General features: G+C 38.2%; 2 protein-coding genes and 1 long non-coding RNA gene across 4 annotated transcripts in view; all 3 read right to left on the bottom strand.

Moving 5' to 3' along the window:
- Positions 1–361: 361 nt before the first annotated feature.
- On the bottom strand, positions 362–3,344 carry LOC110953957 (uncharacterized). Its single transcript, XR_007937503.1, has 3 exons — positions 3,023–3,344; positions 1,843–1,919; positions 362–741 (listed from the first exon to the last, which is right to left on the bottom strand). It is a non-coding gene; the product is annotated as an uncharacterized LOC110953957 (long non-coding RNA).
- Positions 3,345–5,051: 1,707 nt separating this feature from the next.
- Positions 5,052–8,637, bottom strand: ptgdsa (prostaglandin D2 synthase a). The gene is made up of 7 exons (XM_022198203.2): positions 8,448–8,637; positions 7,489–7,628; positions 7,269–7,345; positions 5,704–5,814; positions 5,491–5,592; positions 5,358–5,390; positions 5,052–5,244 (listed from the first exon to the last, which is right to left on the bottom strand). The coding sequence occupies exons 1-6, from the start codon at positions 8,535–8,537 to the stop codon at positions 5,362–5,364; spliced, it is 549 nt and encodes a 182-aa protein (XP_022053895.1). The 5' UTR covers positions 8,538–8,637; the 3' UTR covers positions 5,052–5,244; positions 5,358–5,361.
- Positions 8,638–9,926: 1,289 nt separating this feature from the next.
- Positions 9,927–26,203, bottom strand: part of slc27a4 (solute carrier family 27 member 4) — a 25,063-nt gene continuing 8,786 nt past the window's right edge. For both annotated transcript variants that reach the window (XM_051938462.1, XM_022198204.2), the window contains exons 5-14: positions 24,816–24,974; positions 22,155–22,224; positions 21,864–21,955; positions 19,636–19,745; positions 18,503–18,712; positions 18,037–18,163; positions 16,780–16,917; positions 16,537–16,701; positions 14,445–14,591; positions 9,927–13,849 (exon numbers count right to left, since the gene is read on the bottom strand). In XM_051938462.1, coding sequence (XP_051794422.1) covers positions 13,692–13,849; positions 14,445–14,591; positions 16,537–16,701; positions 16,780–16,917; positions 18,037–18,163; positions 18,503–18,712; positions 19,636–19,745; positions 21,864–21,955; positions 22,155–22,224; positions 24,816–24,974 — 1,376 coding nt within the window. In that variant the 3' untranslated portion in view covers positions 9,927–13,691. The remainder of the gene's footprint in view (positions 13,850–14,444; positions 14,592–16,536; positions 16,702–16,779; positions 16,918–18,036; positions 18,164–18,502; positions 18,713–19,635; positions 19,746–21,863; positions 21,956–22,154; positions 22,225–24,815; positions 24,975–26,203) is intronic.

Raw genomic sequence — 26,203 nt, 5'->3', positions numbered from 1 at the left:
GGTTAGGGTTAGGGTATTTCAGCTTTCAGTGTAAAAGGATATCATCCATGGATTTCAGCTAGTTATAGGTAAGTAACCTAAGCATATGGGGAGTGAGTTTTCTGGGGAGTGAGTTGATCAGTTTCCGAAGTGGTTATGGCAACAAGAAGCTGGAGAGAATTAAAGATCGAGACTACAGAACTTGAAAGAGCTACAGAAATAAAGATAACCATTACAGCACCTGTCTTCATTCACAAACCCAGTCTACACCCTCAACACTACTAACCCAGAAAAGCTACTGGTGTTTGGACTGTTTGGACGATCCCCCATTTGTAAGAACTTGACTCCCAGAAGTCGCAACAAAACCAAGAGACAGCAATGGTGTGGTGACTAAAAAAAGGTTTATTGCCATGCAAAAACAACCAAATGGGCATTAAAAACCAAAACCAAAACCCAGAAACATGCTGCTGGAGCTCCACACGGCAGCTGCTCCTGTCAGAGAGCCCATTTGAATGAAAGTGGGCGAGATGAAGTGCAGCTGAGCCACGTGATCGTGTGTGTGGCTCAATCAGGTGAGGACTGGAACAGACACACCTGGTGTCCAGGTGAAGGGTCGTCACACTAGTAGTATCATAGTCCTCAGTCAGTGGGTGTTTGTACCTTTGAACTGATTCCTGATGACAGCATCATTACTCTTCCCATGTTGTCTGACCAGAGCTTGAAAAAGATCGAGTGCAGCAGGACTTATGTCTGTGATTCGACCTGAAAAGAGAGAATTTCTTTCATTTTTAATTACAACTCAGACTGCTCCACCTGTGTTGAATAAAGGAATGACAGAGATAAATTTAGCAAATGTGAAAAGCAGTTTGGTGTTGGAGGAACAACGTTTTCTTTTTACATACTTTTAATCAACAAGGATTTTAAAGAATCACTGTTATATTGCAAATGAAGGGCTGAATTCTGTATGAAGATGTCATTATTTTAAATGAGATTTCAGTCAGGTGCAGAGTCTTGTATGTTTGTCTCACAGTATGGATTTTTGTTAGAAATATGAAGTGATATAATAATACAAATATGGAATAGGTTCACAGTGAAATCCACGTAAACAATAGTCAGATGCCCATACAACACCATCACAGAATATATACATTAATTAAAAATATGGAAATATAAAGGTCAATTTTGTCTTTGCTTTTCCCTTTTGTTTTTCCATTTTTCCTTTGCTTTTACTTGATGGACTGAGCTGTCAATCAAATGACCGTGGGCGGGGCTTTCTGTCCAAGGTGAATGTCAATTATTTATTCCTCTTGATATTTACACATTAATTTCCTTTTTTTTAAAAAAAAAAAACAGATTTATCTTGTATTAGACACTCCTGTGATTCCATACTGGGCTGGAGTGTTCATCAGTGTTCATTGGTGTGCCACAAATTAGGGAACTTAGAAAGGTGTTAAATGTGTGACTTTTTTTTAACACATTATTTTTTTCTGTGAATAATTAATCAAAATTAATGTGTTAAAGTCCCAGCCCTATTTTAGACGTTTTTATGCAGAAATGTTTCAAACTTTAGCTTTCAAGAACTGCAACCCCATTGTTTAAATTCAGTTCACACACTGAAGGTGGCATTGATCATTTAAATATTGGCTTCTTACTGTAAAGTTTGATTATGGTGGTTTTGGTTTCTGAAGGTTTCTGTGTGCTCAGCTGAAGCATCACAGCAAACTCATCATAGTTAGTATGAACCATGAAGGAATCAACGTCGGCCGCAAACCCTGCAAACACGGAATTTCCAGGTTAACATCACTGAAAGTTTTTAATGTGGTGTAGAAGACATCAAAAAGGAAGGGATGCAGAGAAACATACTTGCAAAATGGTGGAAGAATCGTCCTGGAGTGTCGGTCAGATTGTAAACTGTGGATGTCTCCTTCCAGGAATCATTCCTAAACACAGACAGAGCGGAGGTTAAATGGAGTGTAACACACTTTAACCTTCGTGCTGTTCAAAATTGACCCGTTTTTAAGTTTGAAAATTTGGGAAAAAAAATATTTTCACAGTGAAACTTCTGATGTCCACATTTTCAACATTTTTGGGAAATTTTGAAACATTTTTTGGTGGAAAAAAAGAAATGTTCAAAATGTTTCTTGACAACATTCACAAAAAAAAGCAACCAAAATCCTGCAAATTTCTGATATATATGTAATAACTTTATCTATTTTTAGGATTCTTTTGGAAGATTTTTACCAATTTTTTGAAAATATTTACAAGAATTTCATTGCCACATTTGGGAGATTTTTTTGAAATGTAAGTTTTTAAGGAAACTTTTAAGGAAATATTGGAATTTTCATCCTGAAGGTTTTGCAAATTTTCAGAAATTTTAGGAATTTTTTTCTGAATTTTTGTATTTTTTCAGACAAGGAAACAGACAAGGACATAATATTTTAACCCTCCTGCTGTCTTCATTTACAGGCACCAAAAATATTGTTTCGTTGTCTGAAAAAAATCCAAAATTCAGCAAAAAAAAATCCCCAAATTTCTGAAAATTTGCAAAACCTTCACAAAATTCCAATAATTCCTTGAAAGTTTAATTTAACCCCGATCCCAAATTTGGAAAGAAAATTCCTGTAAATATTTTTAAAAAATGAGAAAAATCTTCCAAAAAAATCCTAAAAGTATCTAAAGTAATTACATATATATATATATATATATATATATATATATATATATATATACACATATATATATATATATATATATCAGTAAAACATCTAATGTTTTCTTTAAGAACATTCACAAATAAATCAACTAAAATACAATGAAATTTGCTGGATTTTGGTTGATTTTTTTTGTGAAAGTTCTTAAAGAAACTTTTTTTTTTCACAAAAAAATGTTCAAAAATTTCCCAAGAATGTTGAAAATGTGGACATCAGAAGTTTCACTGTGACAATATTTTTTTCTCCACATTTTCAAACTTTAAAATGGGTCAATTTGACCGGCAGGACAACACGAGGGTTAAACCTGGTATCCAGCTACATGCAGGTCTGACCTGAAGGTAGTTGCTGTCATTGTGAAACAACGATGGGGTTTTCTCTCTTGTGTTGCATGTAGTGAGGGCAGTTAGAGATCACGGCCAGCTCATACCAGCTTCCCATGAACTGCAAGAAAAACAGGCAGATTTACTGTAGACTGAAGCAGTGACAGGGTGTAGTAACCAGTAGCAATCACCAAACCTGTAGTAAAACCATATTTTGTTTAAAATATCAGCATTAGTGACAATTTTCACAGCAGCAGGTAGTCAGAAAAGGTCAGAGAGGAGCTGCTGAGACCGTACTTTGACAATATATCATAGCAAATCCTGTATTTCAGCCACTCACCTTTTCCAAATCAAAGTTTTCCTGACTTTCTGGCAGCACGGCGGGCGCCTGGAGGGTCCAGACGGAGCCCAGGATCAGCAGAAACACCAAACTCACTGCTGTCTGCATCCTAAAACCTATTTCCACCCTGTTTCTGAGAGACTTTATCCTCTGCCAACAGTCCCGCTGTTCTCTGCCTGCCTTTCTGGGTTAAAATTACACCCTTTAGACTTTTTCTAAATCCCCTCCCACAGCAAGAAATAGCAAAAGAGTTAAGTTCTGATTGTGTCTTTATCTTGTCCCTGTGTTTGTGCACATGTTGTTGTGTGTTGCTGGACTTCAGAAGTTAAAACAAGCAACCAATCAATACAAGTTAGCATTTAACAGCTGATAATTAGTGGGGGAAAGACTGCACTGCTCCACCAGAGGATTGTTTCAACACAGTCAGAATGATCGTTCTGCTCATAGCTGCTTTAATCTGACATCTCAAGGCTTCCTGATATGTGCATGATAGTTTCTACATAAAGTTACATGTAGAGCAACAGCTGCCATCTGGTGTCAGATTTAATCAACACACAGAACTTCCTTTCATTGACCTTTACACCGTTTGTAGTCTGTGACAGTTGCAGTCCAAACTGTAGGTGAGAAGAACACTCGAACACTTCATCCGGTCTTTAGTGGTGGAAGAAGTAAAAACATCCTCATCTCAAGTAAAAGTAAGTCCTTCATTTAAAATCCTCCTTAGGGAAAGTGCAAACGGATATAAAGTAGAATCATGTTATATTACTGGATTATAGTTGTTGTGTTGTGATCATTTTAGGGTTGTAGTTTGTGCTCATTTTAATTTCTTTATGCATGGATGGATATTTTAATCCATAAATATCTTCCATGTGTCATAATACATACACATCTTAATATAAATTTGCAGTGTCACTCATAAATAAAGCTGTAAAATCAGTATAATCAAGTAAAATATGAGGTACAACCTTCTTAAACAATATTCATTTTTGACAATTTGGTCAATATTTGTGCAATATTTCTGTCACTGAAAATTTTAGATGCATTTTACATTTACATTTTTTGCACAAAGTTGCTTTTTACACATTGAATACAGTGTTTTTCATTTTCCCCCTTATGGTTATTGTCTGTGTGTGTGAGGGAGTGTGTAATAACCAAAACTTTCATTTGTGTGTCCTTAACACAACACACCCAAAATGCATGCAGAAAACCTCGATAAAGGAATAAAAAAGGAAATATTTCCCTCCAAAAGTTAGTGACTTACAAGCAGAGAGAGGCTTAACACTGAAATACTGAGCACATGAAAACGTGTGTACTTGAGTAATGTACGCTGTTACATTCCACCCTGGTTTATTGAACTCAACTGTGAAACGGCAAAGATGATCATGTTCAGGTAGATGTGGAAGCGGGAGAAAAATTCAGATATTTAAGTAAGAAAAATGCACATTGTAAGAATACTTTAAGTAAAAGCATGAATGACTTAGCATTAAAACATATAAAATACCAAAAGTAAAAATACTCACTATGTAGAAAGGCCTCCTTGAGAAAAAGCACGTCGTATAATTGGAATTACTTAACATACATAGTGTGCATTTAAACGGTTCGTGTGATAAATGTGTGTCTGTTAAATCTCAGAATAAAGAAGCTTTATTAGTTCTAATGTATTTTAAGAAAACTGATGATTTAAAGAGTCAAATGCATAAATAAAACTTAGAGGATTGTTGTTTATTTATGTCAGAATAGAAGAACTATGAAAATAATGAAACACAAAAGTTAAAGAGGTTGATAGATAAATTCCATCAGTAATATTTTGCTACTAAAGATGTCTGCAGTCAGAACTGTGTTTGCACAGAGGAAAATTTTTGCTTCACGGCGCAGAAGCAGAACATCAGGGAACCTAGAAGGAGAAATGAATCTGAACTGAAGGTTTGTTGGGTAGAAGTCATTCATACACACACATATATACAATTCTATTCACTGGTATTCACATATATCAATAAATTGTCTCACCGAGCTACCCAGATGTGGATGCCGGACAGTTTTCTGTTGGAGAGACAATAAGGAGACAATCATTTATAACTCATTCTCCTGATACTTTTACGATACTAACTTTAACAAACTATGTGTTTTTCTCCTTCTTCACCTGCTGGAGGTGGAGTCAGAATAGACTCTCTGGGGAAACCGCGGGACAGAGCGAAGGCTTTAAACTTCTGAATGGTCTCATTCCTGACTCTCTGAGAGCGACCTGAGAACACAAAGACGCAGAACTCTGGTGAACAGTAACAACTCTGCAGCTAAAACATGGAGCTCACGTGTCTAAACGTGATGCTAACATGTTACTGTGTGCGTCTCTCACCATAAAGTGCCACCTGCGTGTACTCTCTGTGGAAGACCTTGTGTTTGAGCACCACGGCGTACTCAGTGTAGTTTGTGTCCACCACAGTGATGTCCTTCACCATGTTGTGGCCTGAGAGAAAACGCAGAGAAGAGGGATTTCAGAATTTAAAGTTTTAGGCAAAGGTAATTAAATAATGAATATGTATATTTGAAATCTATTATAATAATAATGATATTCCATACAATTTGTAATACCTGTAATAAAATATTAAAATCTTATTAAAAATACATAAACATAATATACTAAATAAAAATATAAATCAATGGAAATGTTCTGTTTAAAAATAAAATTAATAATAGTAACAATAATAAAAAACAATGAAATAAAATACAATATATGTGGTGCAAAATGGCAGAAAGTATTAAGCCGTGAAGATATTAAGTAAGGACACTGGAAAATAAAAATATATAAAAATTGAAACAAAAATTCTATTTTAAAAAATACAAAGACATAAATAAAAATATGTAATTAAATTAAAAATTATATCTTAAAAATACAAAAACTAAAATAAAAAATATGAAATAAAAATTTTAACACAAAATTATAGTTTAAAAAATACAAAACCAATAATAAAAATAATGAAATAAAATACAATTTCTATTAAATAAAATGATTATATCTAACCAGAGGCAACTATAAAAAATGTATACTGCATGTGAATAAAAATATCTAAAATGTGCAATAAATATTCACATTGTGTAATATATGCTGAACAAAATGACAGGAAGTATAAAGCAAAGTAAGGAAATATTAAAATGAAAAATAAATCATGTAAAAATAGAAAGAATGTGAAAAACAATGTCAGATATAATTTATATGAAATAAAATGGGTGTATCTAACCAAAGTCACCTATTAGAAAAAAGAATAAAAATAACTAAAATGTGCAGTAAATATTCACATTGTATAAAATATGTGGTGCAAAATGACAGAAAGCATTAAGTCATGAAATATTAAGTAATGAAATTATTGAAATAATAATAATGAAAATAAAAATGGCAGAAAGCATGACGTAGTGAAGATAGACATATTAGGAATGTATTAGAACTTTACAGGATAAATATAACACTGTTTTAATGTGAAACCTGTAAACACTGTTACACACAATGCAAATGAGCAATTACAGTCAATTTTATTCAGTTTTGTAAAAAGAAATTCCCAAAATGTGAGGGTTATTCAGGTAAAAATGTTTAAAAATGGCAATAATGTTAAAATCAATTACAAATATGCATCCCATAAGCACATTACAAAAATGTATAAAAATATCCTACTTAAATGGTGGCAAGACAGTAATAATATGTGTCTGTGCTGCTTTTATTTCTCACTCTGAAGCACTACATGCTGCTACACGTTCTTGTCTGGGTGTTTTGGCTTTTGTCATGAGGTTGTTTGCTCCTAATGTTGCAGATCCTGAATTTGTAGTCTCTGCTGTGGGCGCTCAGCGAGTACTAATCAAATATTTATACTGTCATGGAGAACGTCTGTAGACTTATTGAACGCCAGGATCAAAGCGGGTAAAACTCACGTGTGCTGAAGTAGGTGAACTGTCCGGGAACGCTGGTCCTCTCGTACTGGTAGAATTTACTGATGCAACCTAGAGGCCTGAATCAGAAAACCAACATGAGCTTCTCCAAACCTGATCATTCATCTGTCTTCTTCTGGTTTCCTCTCTGCTTCGACTTGGCACACATACTTTTGTACTCAAACATGCACTGCGCTCTATATTTCCACGTATTTTGACTCACGTTGCGTCCCACATGGTGAGGTTGACGTTGCCGTTGGCCAGCGGTGTGATCATCCCCTTGGAGGCCTTTATTTTGTCTCTGTAGGGGACGAAGCTTGGAGAGTCGTAGGCGAGGCCCACACGGTACCATATCCCTGCAAACTAAACACAAAAGTAGTTTCTCATTTATTTGTTAGATCATCAATCATGCACGGGTTGGATGTGTGTGCTCCCTCTGAATCCATTAAGTTTGATGTTCAAAAAAGAATCAGGCGCTGTATTTGCAGCAGTAAATCGTGTTTGGGGACTATATATAGTCATATATTTGTGTGCTGTCGAGTATTTTAGGAGGCAAGACGCCGTGTTTGTGTGGAATTAGTTCAAAATAAACTACATGTTTATCAGGTTGGAACATCAGTGAAAGGGTGTGGCTTTTCCTATCCGTTTTCCAACCATAAATACTGAGGTGGACCACATTGCTTTCTCTTATCTGTACATAGTTTAGTTAAAAAACACACAGACAGAAGAAAGGCGATGAATTTTGGGGCAAACACAACAACATAACACCTTTTGCCTATTTTTTTAGTCGTTTTAGGTCTTGTAGATGACTTTTTTTGTTTTTAAATCACATCAGATTGGCATGTTAGTAACCTTCTGGTAAAAATGGGACAATCCCGTCTTAGAATCAGTAAACAACAAACAAATAATCTTCCTTTTCGAGGCATTTTACACCACCTATTCACACTCTCAACCTCTCACAAATGTATTAATCCTAGCAATGGAATTGATTTTTTATTTTAGGCCACCAACAACTATTTGCTAACTTTGTCTGAGCACACACACACTCTGGTACACGGCGTCCCACATACATGGTGTCACCTAATAAACAACAACTGATGAGGGCAGTGGGTGCAGAAACCCAAAACCTCCTTCACCTGAACACAACAAACCAAACAGACTGCTCGATAAAAACCGCCTTACCTTCTGCAGGTTGAAATCTTTCTGCGGCTTCACATCTGCGTGCACCATCATCACGCACAGCATCACCATGGCAACGGCAGTGGTCCCCATGGCTGTGTGAAGGAGGAAAGCAGCTGAGACTTTGGGGGTATCTGACCCGAGCCTAGAGTGAACTGTGAGCAGTCAGCAGGCAGGTACAGACTGGCAGACCCTGTGGCAGTGTTTGCTTTTTCTGCTGATCCGCCCACCGGGCCGCCGGCCAATCGTCGCTAAGGATCAGGGAACAGAAGCCAAGTGTTGAAGGTGTGTGGCTCCAAAACAAGCCAGACTTAGACTTCTGCAGGAATAAAACAAGTTTGTGGTTTACTGGCATCAGCTGAGATTCATGAGCGGTTCTCACGAGCAGAGAGGATTTCACAAGACCGTGTCCCGCAGAAAGATCAGGAGGGACGAGTCATGAGGGATCACAAACCTCTGATACTTTTTACTACCAAAAACAGAACACACAGTGGAAGAATACTGAGCTCACTGCTCCAGCTTAAGTTTGTTAATTGTGTATGAAAAGAAAAAACTGGCACAACCCCTCGTCATATTTACCGCTCCTGCCACTACAAGTAAAAACATGTATTCACACCTTCTGTAAAACAGAAGCTTCACAGATTCATTATGAAACTAGTTTTCAAGCCCCCGTTTTACTTTCTGCAGTTTAAAAAAAAAATCCTTTCTTAAGAAATAACAATAATTTCCTCATACTGAAAGCGAAATTGCTCACAATTTATCTGAAATAAAGTAGGTGCATCAAACCAAAGGCAACTATAAAAGAAATATATACTTTATGTGAACAAAAATGTCTAAAATGTGCAATAAATATTCAGATTGTACAGTTTTATATAGTATAAAATCCTTTCTTAATACCGATAGCAATTTCTTTCTTCAGAAAGTGGACCCAAAAATAAAAACAAAAAGACTGCGGGTCAAATCGATCCATTATAAAGTTTGAAAATGTGGAAAAAACATATTTTTATGTCCACATTTTCAACATTTTTGGGAAATTTTTGAACATTTTTTGGTGGAAAAAGAAAAAAGTTTTACTGATAGATATGTAATCACTTTAGATAATTTTAAGATTTTTTTGGAAGATTTTTTACTCATTTTTCGAAAATATTTACAAGGATGTTTCTTGCCAAATTTGGGGATTTTTTAAAAAATATAACTTTTAAGGAATTAGTGGAATTTTCTTCGTGAAGGTTTTGCAAATTTTAAGAAATTTGGCAAATTTTTTGCTGAATTTTTGTCTTTTTTTTTAGAAAAGGAAACAATATTTTTTGGTGCCAGTAAATGAAGACAGCAGGAGGGTTAAATGTTACCCAGAAATCCCTTTACAGAAAAGTCAACATGACCTAAAGCAAACTGCTCAACCCAGCATTTGGAGCCATTTTAGGTAAACTGTTAGTGAGGAAACACTTTAATCTGCATTAACAGAAAACGTAGCTTCAGACGAACAATTTAAATAGTTTTTATTAATAATGATTTTTCCATTTGCAGCACTGCTTTCATCTCATTTTCTTGAAATGCATGACATATACAACTAGCCTTCAGTGGACAAGAGAACATCAGTGTGTGCTTCAGACACACCTCACAGACCTCCTCTACACTCTGCAGCCAGACAATCACATGAAATAAGGAAAACCTTTCTCACATGTAGGCAAACATATATACGAACCATGAAGGGGGAAAAAGGACAAACAAAAAGTGCAAAAAGCCAAGTGACAAATGTTGATCAGAGGAATGAGAGGACAGTAAGACACAAGAGACACAGACATGTTGTAAAACACAAATCTGTAGCCAGGCTGAGATCAGACCTCACTGTGACTCACCATTTATTTCTGAGGTGGTTTCCACTCAGATCATCTTCACTGATCCCAATATGAAAGGAAGACTGGTGGCAGCTCCACGCCTTTGAGGCTTTAGAACACTTTAGAAGTTTTCAAATGACAGTTTGGTAATAAATACAACAATCTCTATGAACTGATTACAGTGTTTGTATGATGTAAAAAAATGCAGATGACCTGGTAACAGCGGATTTGTTCAGCCAGAGTCGAGTCATTTTAAGTGAAACATCTAGAAATTCCAAACTTTAAAATGTGTTATAGATTTCAAATGATGGCATGGAAACATGTGCGTGTCTCTCTTTGACTGGCAATATTTATTAACGTGGAAATGGCAAACAGGCTCCGAGCAGACATCTACAACCATTTATTTTTTTTCCTGAAAAGGCAGATTCCTGGCTAGTTCCTAGTGCCTTTCAAAAAAAACAGTAGCAAAAACAGCCATTCGATTGTCTTCCATTCATGTGTGAATCCCCCCCATTTTAAAACCAAAACCACAAAAGCTATGATTTCACACAAAGAAAAACAAAAGCAAATACACAGAGCAGTGAAACAATCAAAGTATAATTAACAGTTTCTTCAAAAACAATAATTTAAACTCATTTTAAAAAAAAAACTGAAAATGGAAACCTCTTCTTCAGAGTGCCCTGCTGTGGGGCTGTTTAGTCACACGCCCCCTGGTGGTCAGGGTTAGCAAACCCTCAGTCAGAAGCATCATAACAGCCGAACTGTGTTCCCTTCCATACACAAATCACACTTTACTTCACATCATCATCGCTGATCACCTGTTTTCTTTTTCAGACATTCATGAGAACATTTCACACTCATCATAAAAGAATAAATACACGTGAGAGAAAGACAGGGGAAGCAGGAACAAATTTCAGATCCTGTCAAACGGCTTTGTTGGTCTTTTTTCTCCCCCTGAATCAGGGAAATTACAGCAGCTTTGACGGTTGCTGTCGGCAGACTGCAGCCATCAAGGTCAACTGTGTCGGTCAGTGCAACAAAAAAAAAATGAAGAAAACATAGTTAAACGGATTAGGAATCAGTCTGCAGAAAACAAAGTAGGCTAAGTGTTGCCACAATAAAACTCTTAAGTCGTTCTACAGTGCAGGAAAGCTTCAGATGACGTGTTGCACAGTTCATGTTGGCAACAGCCCGCCTCGCTGTACAGTAGGAGACTTAAAATGGAGGATAACGGTAGACTACACACAACACACATCAGCAAACGATACTTGGAAATGGTTTTGAGCAAACACCCTCCTCAACTACATGAAACTAACTGGAATCTCTAAATATCCGAGATGTATTCGAGAGCTGTTCTTCTGAATGGATGTGAGCACAGCGAGATGCAGCAGGCGTGGCAGAGAACAAGGCTCGGTACGAGACGGGATCAAACGGAGGCTCGAAGGGAAGGAACGAGGGGAGAGAACAGATGGGAGAGAGGAAAAGGATTCGGGTGGTTGGCAGAAATACAATAAAGGCTTAAAGTAAAAAGTGCTGAGCGTGGGTAACCGACAAACACAAAGCAAGAAGACAAATTAAAGCTAGGAATAAATAAAGAAGAGATTCAAAGGGAGTGAAGCAGGTGGGGTGGAGTCCTCGAATGTAGCAACAGCAGCCTTGCAGAATGTGGACTCACTAACAGCCCAGAGACAAACACAAACTCCTCCTGCACCTGGCAGCGCCGGTCGCTTCTTAGCAGACGAATAAAATGAAGCTGAGTGAGAAGAGAAAAGATGAAAAGAGGGGAAACCTATGATCCTATATGCGTTCCAGGGCCTGTGAATCTGGGAGGTGAACTCACAGTAAGGCACAGTGCTCTGCTTGTGGTTGATGATGCTCATTCATGCTGCTACAACCTCTGATGACAGCTACTGCAAACAACAGACGACACCATTAACGACGAAGCGCGTTTTCTTGTCCTCTACAGCTCTATTTCGATGCATCCCTCCCTCCTCCCTCCGGTTCCTTTGAATCTTTGGATCGTTCAGCTCTTCTTCTCTGGCAGAACATCCCTCTTTTTGAGCACCAGATCAAGTTCTCGCTGATCAGGCGTTTTGGTGCTTTTTTTCCCCCTCTCTTCAGTCGAGTGTTCTTCAAATGTTGTAGAAGAATATACACGCACCCCAAGACAGACAAAACCTGCACAGTACGGCCACACAACCAGAACCTCCTGTGTTTAGCCCAGGGTTGAAGCAGTTTGTGTTCCAGCAGCTGATATAAAATGCTTTCTGCAGCTTTACTTTGAAGGACTCCGAGAGCTAGTGAAGATTTGGATACACATAAAGCAGAAAAAAAAAGTATTACAGCAGGAAAAAAAGCTTTTACAATATCATAAATAATTCAGATGCTCATATTTCCTTAAATATGTAAACACTACAACTTAAAAATATTTGGTGTGTTGCTGTTTTTTTTTAGTTTTTTTTTAAAAAATCAGCTCTCATACGGTGCGGCTGATTATTGCACTTCAAACACCGGAGCCCCATTGCACTTTAAAATCTTTCAGCTTCAACCACTGGTCTAATTATACATCTGTGTTACACGTCAAAGGCTTTCCTCACATCTTTAAGTTGTTCCCTTTAAAAGAAGAAAAAAAACGACATAATAACATAGAGCCAAAAGAGAGAAATCCTTTGATGAATGTAACCACAGATGGAGGGCAGATGTCACACAGGTTTGGCTAACTGTTGGCTAACTGTGCAGGTTAAGTCGACGGCAGAAGCTCCAGTCTTTTACAAAACAACCTCACAAAACAACGAACAGAGAGACAGTTAAGGTCCACATAGGTCCCTCTGTTGTCCCGCACACTGAATCCATGTTCCTTTAAGGTGGTGTTTATCTGCAGTTTTCAAGTTTTTGCATTCTGGATGCTAGGCGCCCCGTAACTCCTCATCCCCTCGCCAGCGAAACGACTCGGTCTGATGAACCGGGGTTGACAGGTTGGGGTTGTTGGGAGTTGGGGCTGTGCGGGCAGAGAATGTGTGGCCATGAAGAGTGGTTTCAAGTTACCAAATAGACCTGCTTACTGGGTTTACGCCTCTCTGGTTGCTGAGGTAGCGAGAGGAGTGGCTGAGGAGATGGATGGATGGAGTGGTGCGTGCGTTTTTCTGAGTGTGCCGTGCATAAGTCTGTATTTTTTCAGGGATTTCACAGAGCAAAGTGGGTTCTGGGAATACAATATGCATGTATGTGTGTGTGTGTCTGTCTGTAAATGTGTCGGCCTTCCAAAGTGTATGGCTATTACTTTAAATGCATCTGTGAAAATGGGGACAAAATCTTGCTGCTATCCTGGACACACACTAATGTCTTCTTTTGTGTGTTTGTAGGAGTGTGTGTGTGTGTCTGTGTGGAGATGCAGTGCTCAGCCGGGGCATCACAATTTGTTCTTCCCTGACAGTATGGTGCGGTAAAGCTCCTCGTCCAGCTGCACATAGCGCCCTCTGCTGGAATCCAGGAAGTACAGTCTGTCGGACACTGCAGTGGGATCGAAGCTCTCCCGACGCAGGTCCGTCTTCTGGAATTTAAACGTTCCTGAGAAAAGAAATGTGAAATTAACTTTTTAAGCCATTGACAGATATGTCCAAATATGATTGATTTAATAGTAAATTATCATTTTGTTCCTTAAATCTACCAACCACTTCATGTTAAACCAGTATGTGGCTGCTGCTAATTTCCCACTGTGGTGTGCCAGCTTGTGTAAAAGGGTTGGAACGTTTTATAGAATTAGTTTTGGAATAAATATTGTCAATTAAAATGTTGAAACATGTTCTAAAAGCTGAAAATGCTACTTTTTAGCAATTGTCACTGTCTCCCGCAATTTAATCGCAACAAACACGCTTAAAACATCGCAACTTAAATCGCAATTTTTTAGAAAAGCTGCCGCTGTGTCTTCAATAAAACAGGGTTTGTTTAAAAACAATTATGTCACACAATGATAATTGGAAAGGTTTCCAAATGAAATCATTTTTTGTATATCTGTCTGATTAAAAATAGCTTGAGAGGCTCAGCAATCCTTCAAAACCACTTAAAATATTTCCAAACTGCCAAGAATACAAAAAATGTTTTCTTTTGTAAAACCTCTCGGTTGATTGTTGGACAGAAATGAGCGGCTAAAAATAGATCTTACCTGTCTTGTTGACCTCTGGAAGGAAGCGGAGGAAGACGGGCCTGGCGTACGGAGGAAGAGCCTTCTCCATGTCCTTCACAAACTTCTCCAGGTCGGTGGAGTGAGACGGATCAGCGATGGCGGCCATTCCAGCTTTTCCTTCTGCTCCTGTGCTCACAGAAACAGGGCAGTCAGAGGATTAAATCTGGGGACCACTGAGGCTTAAGGTCACACAGATACTGAAAGTCAAAAGCACTGTGTAGAACCCCGTCTTGTGTTTTTACACAGCATCTCTTTTATATTTCTTTTCTTCATTTACTGTTGGAGCATCGGAGAAGCTTCAACTTCATACAGAGGATGTGACCTGCCTGGCAGCATTTATTCCTCTCTCACTGATGGATTGCATTTACATTTTTTTATGAGCTCCTGTGTCACGCTAATGTCCTCTTTGAACACTGGTTAGCTTGTATGTTTGTGTCAGTGTGTCTTAATCTGTCCGACTTGTGCATCTTTTCTTATTTGTCACTGTGCACGGACAGTCAAACTGGTTTCCTCCTACTGGGGCTAATAAAGTGGTCTAATATAATCACAGCGACTGGAAAGTGGCATCTGTGATTTGTCTCCGGTGCCACTGCAGCATCAGCTACAGCTCAGTTTTAAATGCGATGGCACTTCAAATTGCTGTAATTGATTTCATGTCACATCGGGTCAGGAGTGAGCCGAAACACTGCAGCTGGTATAACTGGTTCATGTCAGACATGTATTATTCAGTATACTATTCTTTTCTCTATACTCCCTGCAATAACCAATTCCTTAAAAAATAACTAATTCCTTAAAATTTAAATTAAGAATAAAATGAAATGCTTTTATACATATAAATACACATTTTGACAGAAGCTTTACAAAATGTAGATCATCCAGCTGAAGCAGAGGAGGACCAGAAAAGAGTTCACACAGGTTCATGCAGTAATGGTCTAGAAGCAATTCAAAACACAAACGGGCTGAGTCATCCGCGTCTGTGGAGTCACTCAGAGCGAGGGAACTAGAGATCCAATGGACAAAATGCCAAAATTAGAATAATAAGGATCTGACGGAGAAACGACACGACAAAGATGGCAAACATGATCTGGTGTATCAGATCCACGATTTATGATGTCCTCAACCTACAGCGTTCTGTCGTTACGTCGAAATTGGTTACATGGAACTAGATGATGAGCAGAGCGGACGAATACGTCATCACGCGGCTCTACAAGACGGTTTTGTTTACATTCTCTGGTTGTACGCCACCTTGGATTGCGCTACATTCACTAACTTTTTGCCCTTCATTATGGCTCCCAAGCGTAAGTCAGACTCTTTTGATGGCAGCGCTTCAAAGACAAGGAAAGCCGTCTCCGTGGAAGTGATATTAGATAGAATAAAACACTCGGAACAGGGTGAAACACCAACAAACAGCGGTCAAGTTGTAAAAACAGTGCAACATATTGTGATGGATGAGTGACACTTTATCTGGTTCTCTGGTCTAGCCAACGCCAGAATAACTACCAAAAACGAGAACCAAGCTCCAGAATTAGCCTCCATTCTCAGCTCACACACACACACACACACACACACACACACACACACACACACACACACACACACACACACACACACACACACACACACACACACACACACACACACACACACACACACACACACACACACACACACACACACACACACACACACACACACACACACACACGAGAAGCAACCAATCAGAGATGACCTAACTAAACATGGTACCTTCACTGACATTAGGTAAATCTGGAACTGAACAATATACATTGAAACCTCAACATCAACAACGATATCAGACCGTTACAATATTCTGTTATCTTCTTGTAAAATGACGTATTAGTATTGATGACTTTTCCAACGAACTGATCGATATCGTGATGCACGTAACGGCTTCGTTTACATTTTTGCCAGAGTTCCGACTTATAGCGAAAATCGATTCACATCGATCTGTAGGAACGGAACTCTGGCGTAAATTGAGGACCTGTTGTATTTTTGACACAAATCCAGAAAAAAAAGGAACTATTCAAACGCATCAATTAACAGATGTTACCTGGCACTTCCACTCCATAAACGACCACATCTTTCATGTCTAGCAGCCTGCTTAGAATTCCTTCCACCTCGGTCGTCGAGACGTTCTCTCCTTTCCAGCGGAAAGTGTCTCCTGTTCGGTCCTTGAAGTACATGTGGCCATTCTCATCCATGATCAACACGTCACCTGGTGAGAGAGAGAGTCCATTCAGTGTTCATCTGGTTCAGTCAGAATGAAATGTATGTGTTTGTGGGTGATTCCTACCGGATAGATAGGCACTGTCTCCTTTCTTGAAAACGCTGTGAGCGATCTTCTTGCTGGTTGCTGATTGGTTGACGTAGCCATCAAACCTACGAAGAGGATCGTTCTGAATAATCCTGCCAACGAGCTGGCCAGGCTCACCTAGAACGAGAGAAACAAGACAAAGTGGATTAGATTTGCAAATTCTCGACATGAGTTATTATCTCATTATCTCTCTTATTATCTTATTATCTCTCTTGCTATCTCTTCCAGGATAACAATATACCATCCATAGGGCACAAAGGTTCAATGAATGGTTTTATGAATACTAAAATGGTTTGACTCATATGCTATGGCCTTCACAATCGGCAGACTTTAACCAAATGTAACACCGATTAGAGATTTTGGACCTGCGTGTTAAACAGCGCTCTACAAGGAAAGTGCTCCATCACTCGGGTTGAGTTGAAAAGACTGGGAGGATCAATGCAAAGATGCATTGAAGGTGTTCTGGTGGCACATTATGGCCCAGCGTCTCGCTAAAGAAACCTCATGATGTTTTGTTTCTTAACTTGTCATCTGCCTGTATATGATTGAGTGTAAGAGTTCAATAATCGCAAGCAGAATGCATTTTGTTCAGGTTATAAAAAAGCCCTAATCTATAGAAAAACCACTGAGGGTAAACCTCTGGGTCAATATATATTTGAGGGACTCCAAGGCTTTCTGAGTTTTTTAATATGAAGTAGTGTGTGAGTCAAGTGTGGATTTATGGCATGTCAACAGGTTTACTACAATATCTTTATAAATAAACTTAAATTTTCCTTAATTGCATGTATAATATTTAGAAGAATGTTTTTGTAAAAATGCCATGTGGTGTTTGGTTATAGGCGGCCATGTTGATTTTAGGCCTGAAAACAGCAAAAAAGTCAACTATGATACAAAAAGTCCCAAAATTCTATATTGACCGTTCTGTGTCCTCCGTGAGAGCTCTGCAGACTGGTTCATCTGGTTGTTGACTTGCAACAGCAGGTTTGACAAGAACATAAGGTAAAATCCCTTCAGTAGAGTTTCAGCAACTTAGAGAATGAATGTCAAAGTGTACTGGAATCGGTCCTGCCAGCATGCCGAATACCTTACAGAGACACCTTACATTGCGTTTTCCTTTAATTTGTCGCCTATCTGTGTTTACCAAGATGCAGTTGAGGTATTCATTTCTGCTTAACACCATCACTATATAACCACTTTTAAGCTCGAGTATAAAATAAGTGCATACAGTAAACCTACCAGGTTTACAGGGAATGCAGACACCATCAGGACCCCTGATGAGCTCCATGGTCTCCTCATCAACCCTCACCAGTCTGATGGGGTAGATGTAGGGGAGAATCTGACTGTTGAAGCCGCACGCTCCAACCTAGATGAAAAGAAAAGCCACAAAGCTGTCAGTGTGGTGAAGAAAATGAAAAGCAGCTGTTCCACCTGGACAAAGATGCAGCTCTGTGTGTTGGGTTGAATTAACGAGAAGTTACCAGAACTGATGAAACGACACATTTTTAAAATATAAGAGTGCTTAAAATGAGTGGTAATAAAAACCCTTTGAACACAATGTGAAATTCTCTTTTAGGTCAAGTGACTTGCATAATTTTAGTACAACAAATTCACACAGTTGGGCTGACAAACAGAATCTAGACAAAAAAAGAAAGCTCCATCACTGATTTCTCCTCAAAAACAACTCTACAGGACGGGTTCCCACTTTGTTATCGAAGTTGCCCAGGCTGCAGTTGCACTCCGTGGCTCCATAAAACTCTGCAATCTGTGGGATGTTGAAGCGATTCATGAACTCCTCCCATATGGACTGGCGCAGACCGTTGCCCAAAGCCATGCGGACTCGATGCCGTTTCTCCGTTTCCCGCACCGGCTGGTTGAGCAGATATCGGCAGATCTCACCAATGTACTGCACAATCTGGATCACGGTGGTGAAAAAACAATAAATGATGAGGCTATTTACCGATTTTATACAAAGCTTACAAACAATAAAAAGAGGATTAACTGGGAGGAAAACATCAAATTTTTAATTTTTTTTTGAGATTGTGGTCAATAAACTACAGTGATCCCTCATCTATTGCTGGGGATACATTCCAGACCCCTCCACAACGAAAATCCACTAAGTAGCAACCATATTTATGTTATTATTTAAATATATTTTAAGGCTTTATAAACCCTCACCACACAACACTGCAGATCAACACTATGCACAGTGGTAAGACATTCATGTGAAATATACCAGGCAAGATTCTTTTAATATGTTTCAGTTATTATTTTTTATATTGTTTTCAAATTGTTAGTCTAGAAAATGCTTATTTTACTGCAAAAATAATTAAAATAATGTAGCGATCGCAGAGCCAGAACTGAACTGTTGTGCTGCAATGCACCATGGGAGTTTTGCGTGTTGGGGGTTTAAATGTCATTATTGTGGTTTCTATTAGTGTTACAGTGGTATCAGTGTTTGAGTTTTATTGTGTTTTTGTGGTTTCGTTAGTTTGGTTAAGTGTTATGTTGTCAGGACTGTGAGTGTGAAGTGTGTCTGATCACTTCTGGCCACATTTTTATAATGTGGCTCTCGGTGACTTTCAAAATAAAAGCATCTGCAAGTTGCAGAGTGTATAAAAGGCAAATATCCTTTCTCCTGAATTGTTGTTAAACACAGCTTTCCACAACAATAAAAACACCTATATACTGCAAAATCCCATGATATAGTGAAAAATCTGCGATACCAAATGAAACTTAAAAATCCGTGATACAGGTAGACTGCGAAAAGCGAACTGCGATATGGCGAGGGACCGCTGTACATGTGTAACAGGGACTAGTAAGATCCGTTATACTTACAGTGCAGTTGTATTTGGCACAGTCGTCCCAGAATCGCGAGGCAGAGAACTTCTTTTTGATGACCACAGTCATGCCGTGTATGATGCACTGACCCATTCCCACTATGTTTCCTGTGGATAAACATCATGAAGGTCAGGGTACCAGCGTCAACATGGAAATGCACAACTACATACAATCAAAACCAACAATATTTCATAGCAAATATCTGTCTTTCAGTGGGACATTATGCTGTGAACAGTCAGCTGACTTGACATTTTCTGTTTATCCCCTAATCTGTAGGTTTTTATTGTGGTGTCAGGTGGCCTGTTTGGGTCACCTGGGCTCAGCATTCCTCCACATTTTGCTGTGTTTAGTTGCTGCATGTCATGTAACTATGAAGTGAACTTTAATATAACTAAACTTGTAGCAGGAAGGACATTTAAAAAGAATGAATAGCATGCTTGTTTCTTTGGGTTTTTTTTAAACTCGTATTTCAGAAACTATTCTAAATGAAGAAAACACGGATAAATGTGGATGACATGAGGAAAAAAATGCACACTGTAACTTTAAGAGCCTTTAAAACCTGCTTTATTCAGCTCAGTTCAGTATGACTTCGGTTTGTTTTCTCCTTTGTTTGACTGAACACAGAAATCAAACTCTGTGTGGATCACAGATTCTACCGTGGGTTTGTTTGTGTTGGGAGCATGAGCCAGCCTTAGTCTGACTCAAATACAAGTGTGAACCAAAAAAATTCAACGAATTTCAGCTTAACAACTCCCCTAAGCCAGTTAGGTTTTGCTCACTGGGATGAGTGAACTCTAGAGCCGCTAGCAACAACTGGAGAAGGAATAAACATCTGAGAAACAAAGTATGCTGCTTTCTTGATGCTGGACTTTAATTTGCTTTTGATTGATGCCATTTTGTTTAACCCTCTCAACCCTAAAACCTGCCAGTGGGTTTGATAAGGATGACAAAAATGCCTAAAAAGCACAATTTTTCATACCCAGAAACTGTAAAAGCTAGAAAAAAAGTCAGATTTTTCCCTTTAGCTGAACTAATGATCTGTGACATGCAGTTCTGCAGCTTGAAATCAAGATATTTACTCAGAATCACCGTGTCTCAAAAAAGAAAAGGTGTTTGCACTAACAACATTCTGTAAAATACTGAAGATTCAGTGCTCCTTAGCACAACGCTGAAACTAATAGTGGTTCAGCTGTAACCAACAGTCACGGGACAAAAATTCAGGGACTTTTCCGTTGGGCTGGGCTTAACTGCAAGCTGTGCTTCCACAGAGCAGAGAGGAAAAAAGGATGGAAACAAATCAGAAATGAAAGTAGTAAGATATCTGTAGTGCATATCTGTCTGAGGAGATAAGGCTTGGAGAGTCAGTAACTTCTTTTAAATCACTTCTTAAAACCCACTTTTATAGACTTGCTTTTATGTGAAGTTTACTTTTAGTTTTATTTAGTTTTAGTGTTTTATTCTGTATTATGTCCTGTTTATTTTAGATGTTCTCTCTTGTTATATTTTAATTTTAGCTGCCTTCTTCTTTGGTGTGATGTCCTCTCTGTAATTATTTAATTCTATTTTTTTTTATTTTTAATTTTAACCCTCAATCTTGTTCTTTAATTTTCAAGAGTTCCCCTGTTTGAGTTGCGTGCTAATCGAGCTAATTATTCATTTAATTTATTGTCATTTTTACTATTTATTTTAAGTGACTGATCTGACTTGTCTCCAATATCTTGCTTGACTATCTTTGTTCTTGTATGTTTTAACTGCCAAAGCACTTTGTGAACACTGTTGTTACAGGTGCTACAAAAATAAAGTTATTATTATTATATACATTTTCCATGTTTTTCAGTTGTTGGTGACACCTATGGGCACTAGAAAATGTTATGTTGATTCTTCTTTTTTAAGTGTTTTTTTTTTTTTACATTTTTGTAAAATAGATGGTTAAAGAAATGAAACTTTTTATTCTCAGCCATGGTTGTTCTGCTTCCAAAGAAGTGCAGGACTTTATAATGCAGTGAAAAATGAGCCCACAGAAAGTAAAAATGTGACAGGAGCAAAGAAAATGCCCAGAAACTGCTTAGGATTCAGAGGGCCAATCTTTCTCTGGCTGACACTTAATCAAACCAAGGCAGAAACACAACAACTTCACCAACTCATTAATAGATGTGAGCCACAGCAAGCAAACAACAAATCTATATCTATATAATACCAGTACTCTCATTTTTACACACACGTACCTGCAGAGTGGTAGAGTGGAAGGCAGTCATACAAAACATCATCTGACGTCATCCTAAAGCCGTAATACACCAAAGCTGCCATGCGGTAGTACCTGAAAACACGGGTGACGGGGAGTCAGGGCGAGAGAAAAAAGTCAAATGAGTGAAAACAAAATCACCAGGTTGTATTTACTTCTCTCTCTCATTCTTTTCTGAAAGTATTTTTGCTACACATGAGAGCTACATGGATCAACAAAGAGAGCAGCTGCAGTTCCTGCATGTTTGTTTGTTAGCTGCACGCCTCCTTCCTACCTGCTGTGCACAACAATAGCAGCTTTAGGCATCCCAGTGGTTCCTGATGTGTAGATGTAGAACAGGCGATCTAAAACAGACGGCATAGAGAGAGTGAGACAATGTACACGTCGAGAGAAAAACGTGCTTTCGCTGGGTTCAACATGTTCCCGAGTGCATGAAAATGAACGCTCTGAATGCGATGTTTCGATGTACTCTTTTTCAACATGAATGCTCACTTCTGATCAGCTGTGCAGGAATGCATCCGCCTGGCTGTGATCCTTAAATACAGGCCTATTCACTGTTTTGATTAGAAGTTCATTTTGTCTCGTTTACAGCAGCGACGGACTGATTCGGAAGAAAGCAGAATTGCTTTTTGAAGATTGCAATGTTTATTACGTTCCTTGTTTCTGAAGGTGCATCGTAATATGTAAACACAGTGATCCAGCAGTTAGACAGTCACGTCCCATTCAGACTTAAAAACCTGCATCCTGACATGTTTAAATTGAGAGTAACTGGAATGGTCCCTGGCGTTACAATGGACCACTTGTGCTTAAATTTTATTTCCCTTGGAGCTAAAATTATTACTAAGCCAAAAAAAAAAAAAAACTAAAGCTGTGACATACAGCTCAGCTCATGAACATACTTCAGATCCTTCCCCTGAGTTTTCTGGTGTAAGTGAATCAGCTCTGTGGGTGTCGTATGAACAAAGCTGACTAAGCAGCCACTCGGTGCAGCGGGTCTCATTTATACACACCACACAGGCATGTTTTTAATCACCTCCCGACTGCTTAGATCCTGGTGCATCTTGATTTGAATCTGTTAAGCTAAAAACATTTTGCCAGATGTGCAAGGCCAAAGGTGTCAGGTTTTATTGCTGCACCAACCTGCGAGTTATCAGCGAGAAGTTCAGAGTTTTTATCTTGTCCTGATTAACTGAATAAACGTTAGCTCTGTGGATAAAGTTTTCTTTATCTACAGAGGTTGTAAAACACCTTGAGGAAAGATTGTGATTTTGACCTACATAAAAAAAACGGACATAATTTCTCATGATTTCTTTTTTTTTTTTTTTTTTTACAAATTTTGTGTATTCATTTTATTCTCTTCCTGACTCACTTAAATGGACCATGTTAAAAATGCAACTCATATATTTCCCAAGCCACGAGTCTTTAACTATGAAAAGATTGTAGGTTAATAATCATTCTCTTAAATTCAAAGATACAATCATTAACCACAAAATTTAAAAACCCCCGATCAGTTCCTTTTAACATCTCTGAGCTCTTACTTTGAAAGTGTCAAGTTTCTAACTAAAAGAAAACTCCGGATTTTAAAAAAATTGATAGAATTTAAATTGCCAACATGGATTTACACGAATAACAATCAAAGCATTGTGACTTGTTTAAACTTTGAAAGAACTTTCTACTGTAAAATCTGTCAAAGCTACAGGGTTCTAAAGATGGCTGAGCTTTGACAATTGTACAGCCAACTCCACATTTATTTCAATGGGTATATTTAGCGCAGTTTTTTTTAAAAATGAATTTTGCAAAAACTGTACAATGAATCGCTACCAAAAATCATAGTACACCGTTCCAGATCAAGCCACATTTGATGTGGGATGAGTTAGGCGCCAAAAATCATGTTTGAAAAATCGATAATAATAATAATAAACCCAAGGAAGAGCAATAAGGGTGCTTTAATGCTTTTGCATTGGAACACTTAATTAAATAAATGATTGATTTCATTAAAAACTAATGACGTCTATGAATGAATAATTAAACTGAAATTTATTTAGTACAGGCAATAATACTCTTAACATTTCAGTTCAGCGTTTCTCTTCAGTATGATTTAGCAAAGTGACTGAAGTACTAGTAAAGTACTACTCAACACTTTCTGACTAACCTGTTAACCTAAACTGTCAGGTTTTTGTCTATTCATTTTTGGTCATTGGTCATTGGTATCCCCTGAGCAACATCAACAATCCAAAACCCAAAAAGAGGCAGCTTGGTTACTAAGAACTTCATGCTTTTTGTTGTACTCTCAATTAAGGCCCTCCTCCTCCAAAGGCTGTTTTTTTGGGGAAGGGTGAGTCAGGTGTACATCCAAGCACTGCTATATTATATATTTTTTTGCTTTATTTTGATATTCTTGATAAAAAGACACCTGTTTAGAATTTCTAAACACAAGCACACACCTAGATGAATTGTATTGAAGTAATGAATGACTTTAGGTGGATGAATTCGTTAGGCATCTCGTTTTATATATATAGTAAAAAAGTGTTGATTGGATGTTTTCAAGTTCAAAAGTATGTCATACATTTTATAGTAACCACACAAGTCATGGGAAAATGTCAATTTGTCACGTGTAGTTTTCTTTAACTACACAAACTACAGGAACCAGAACTGATATCTGTGATTTCCGTGTGTACTTAGACTTGCATGGCTTAAGTTTTGCGACAAGCCTATGCTACTGGCAGGATCAAGCCCAGAGAATGTAAAGAAGTTGCTTTCTGAAAATGATGTGCTGCATGGGCTAAAGTTGCTTGTCCTTTTTTTGGTTGCATGAAAATGTCAGTTAAATCTACTCCCAAGAACACCTGTAAAATGGCTTTGGGTTAAATTGACTTCTTTGAACCATCAACACTCTTTTTGGTTGCCGGATACGTGATGAGCATTACATTCTCACCTGTGAAGCAGCGCTGAGGCCGGCGGGGCAGGTATGAAGGGGCTCCATCAAGCAGCGTCTCCAGGCACTCGGTTCCCTGCGGCACTCGTTTGGGGTCCCAGTCACCAGAGCAAAACATCTGCACCGCCTTCCCCATCGAACTGTGGACCTCAGACACCGCTATGAGAGAGAGACACATGCATTAATGTAGATTAGATAAATTTAACAATACCATATTGCAAGAGGATTACAAGTTGTGCAACAAAGGTGGTAAAACAGCACCTATGGGGAATTAAAAACAGGTATGGGGCAAACTCAGACATGTAAGAGAGGTTTAAAATAACTTTAAGAGAGAAAAGAGAAAAAAAAGAAAAGTACAAATATGCAATAACAGTGAGCAGACAGAAAACTGGAATAACAAATTAAAACTGCTCTCAAATTTTCCTTGGAACAGAGACAATTCATCCTAATTTAAAAGTCTTGTGCAATGCTGGCTCATTACTAATGCTACTGGCCAGTTTCTGGCCGACTCTGTAGCATAGAGGCTGCGTTTCCAATTACTTAAATGCATAAAACACACAACAGGTCCAGGATCCAATGCAGAACCTGCTCCATCAGTCCCAAGATGAACAGCTGAAAACTCACTCACTCTTTATAACTGTTGAGATCAGGGCTTTTCGGATTGGGCAGGGAGCCAAGAGAGGGAAATAGGGAGCATAAAATAGAACCTAATTTATGTTTGACTACTCTATTCAGCTTCTGCTATTTCAGATTATTAGTGCCTAACTTTAAGCAATGTCAAGACATGTTTAATAGTTTAAAACACACAAATGAGATCGGATAACAATTGATTTAACTCCAAGAACAGTTTATTTAAACTTACTGCCAAGCAGAAATGAGTTTTTCATCAGTTTATTGATAGGATATGATGTGAAACCCCATAAATATTCAATTATTTTATTTGCTGTAGCTACTTTCCTTAAAACTAAATATTTAATGAATAATTTTAATAAACTAATTTAACAACATATGGTTTTAAAATACTTTTACACCAGCTCTTTTATTATAGTTGTTTTTGTTTCAACTTTAAATTTAAAAAATGAACCTTGTAAGGCCGTGTAATGACTGGTTTCCTGTACAATCAGTTTTTGATGCATATTGTAGCGTACACATCTGTTTGCTGCCTCTTATCTGTTGTCGTTTATCACTTATCAGTCAATGTCCTCCTCTGAGGAGTTCAGACCTTGAACACTACTAAGTGGTGATAGAGACGTTTCTCTACTTCACTGTTCGATTACTCCTTCCCTTCTTTCCATTCACCTGCCATTTAAAGCTCCACTCACTGATACTGAAGAGACACCTCCTCCAGAACCCATTTATCTTTTATGACCTTTGTTGCTTTCTCCCCG

The sequence above is a fragment of the Acanthochromis polyacanthus genome, chromosome 18, assembly GCF_021347895.1.
Source record: "Acanthochromis polyacanthus isolate Apoly-LR-REF ecotype Palm Island chromosome 18, KAUST_Apoly_ChrSc, whole genome shotgun sequence".
NCBI classification, from domain to species: Eukaryota; Metazoa; Chordata; class Actinopteri; family Pomacentridae; genus Acanthochromis; species Acanthochromis polyacanthus.
Note: the sequence above shows the minus strand (reverse complement) of the source record. Positions and strands in the feature narration are given on the sequence as shown.

What these genes read in the sequence shown, in the direction of transcription:
- ptgdsa (XM_022198203.2), bottom strand. Translation starts at nt 8,537, where the DNA reads ATGGGGACCACTGCCGTTGCCATGGTGATGCTGTGCGTGATGATGGTG. An exon ending in AAGATTTCAACCTGCAGAAG is followed by an intron (nt 7,629 to 8,447) that starts GTAAGGCGGTTT and finishes TTTTGTGTTTAG; the next exon opens with TTTGCAGGGATATGGTACCG. An exon ending in TCTGACTCCACCTCCAGCAG is followed by an intron (nt 5,391 to 5,490) that starts GTGAAGAAGGAG and finishes TCTCTCCAACAG; the next exon opens with AAAACTGTCCGGCATCCACA.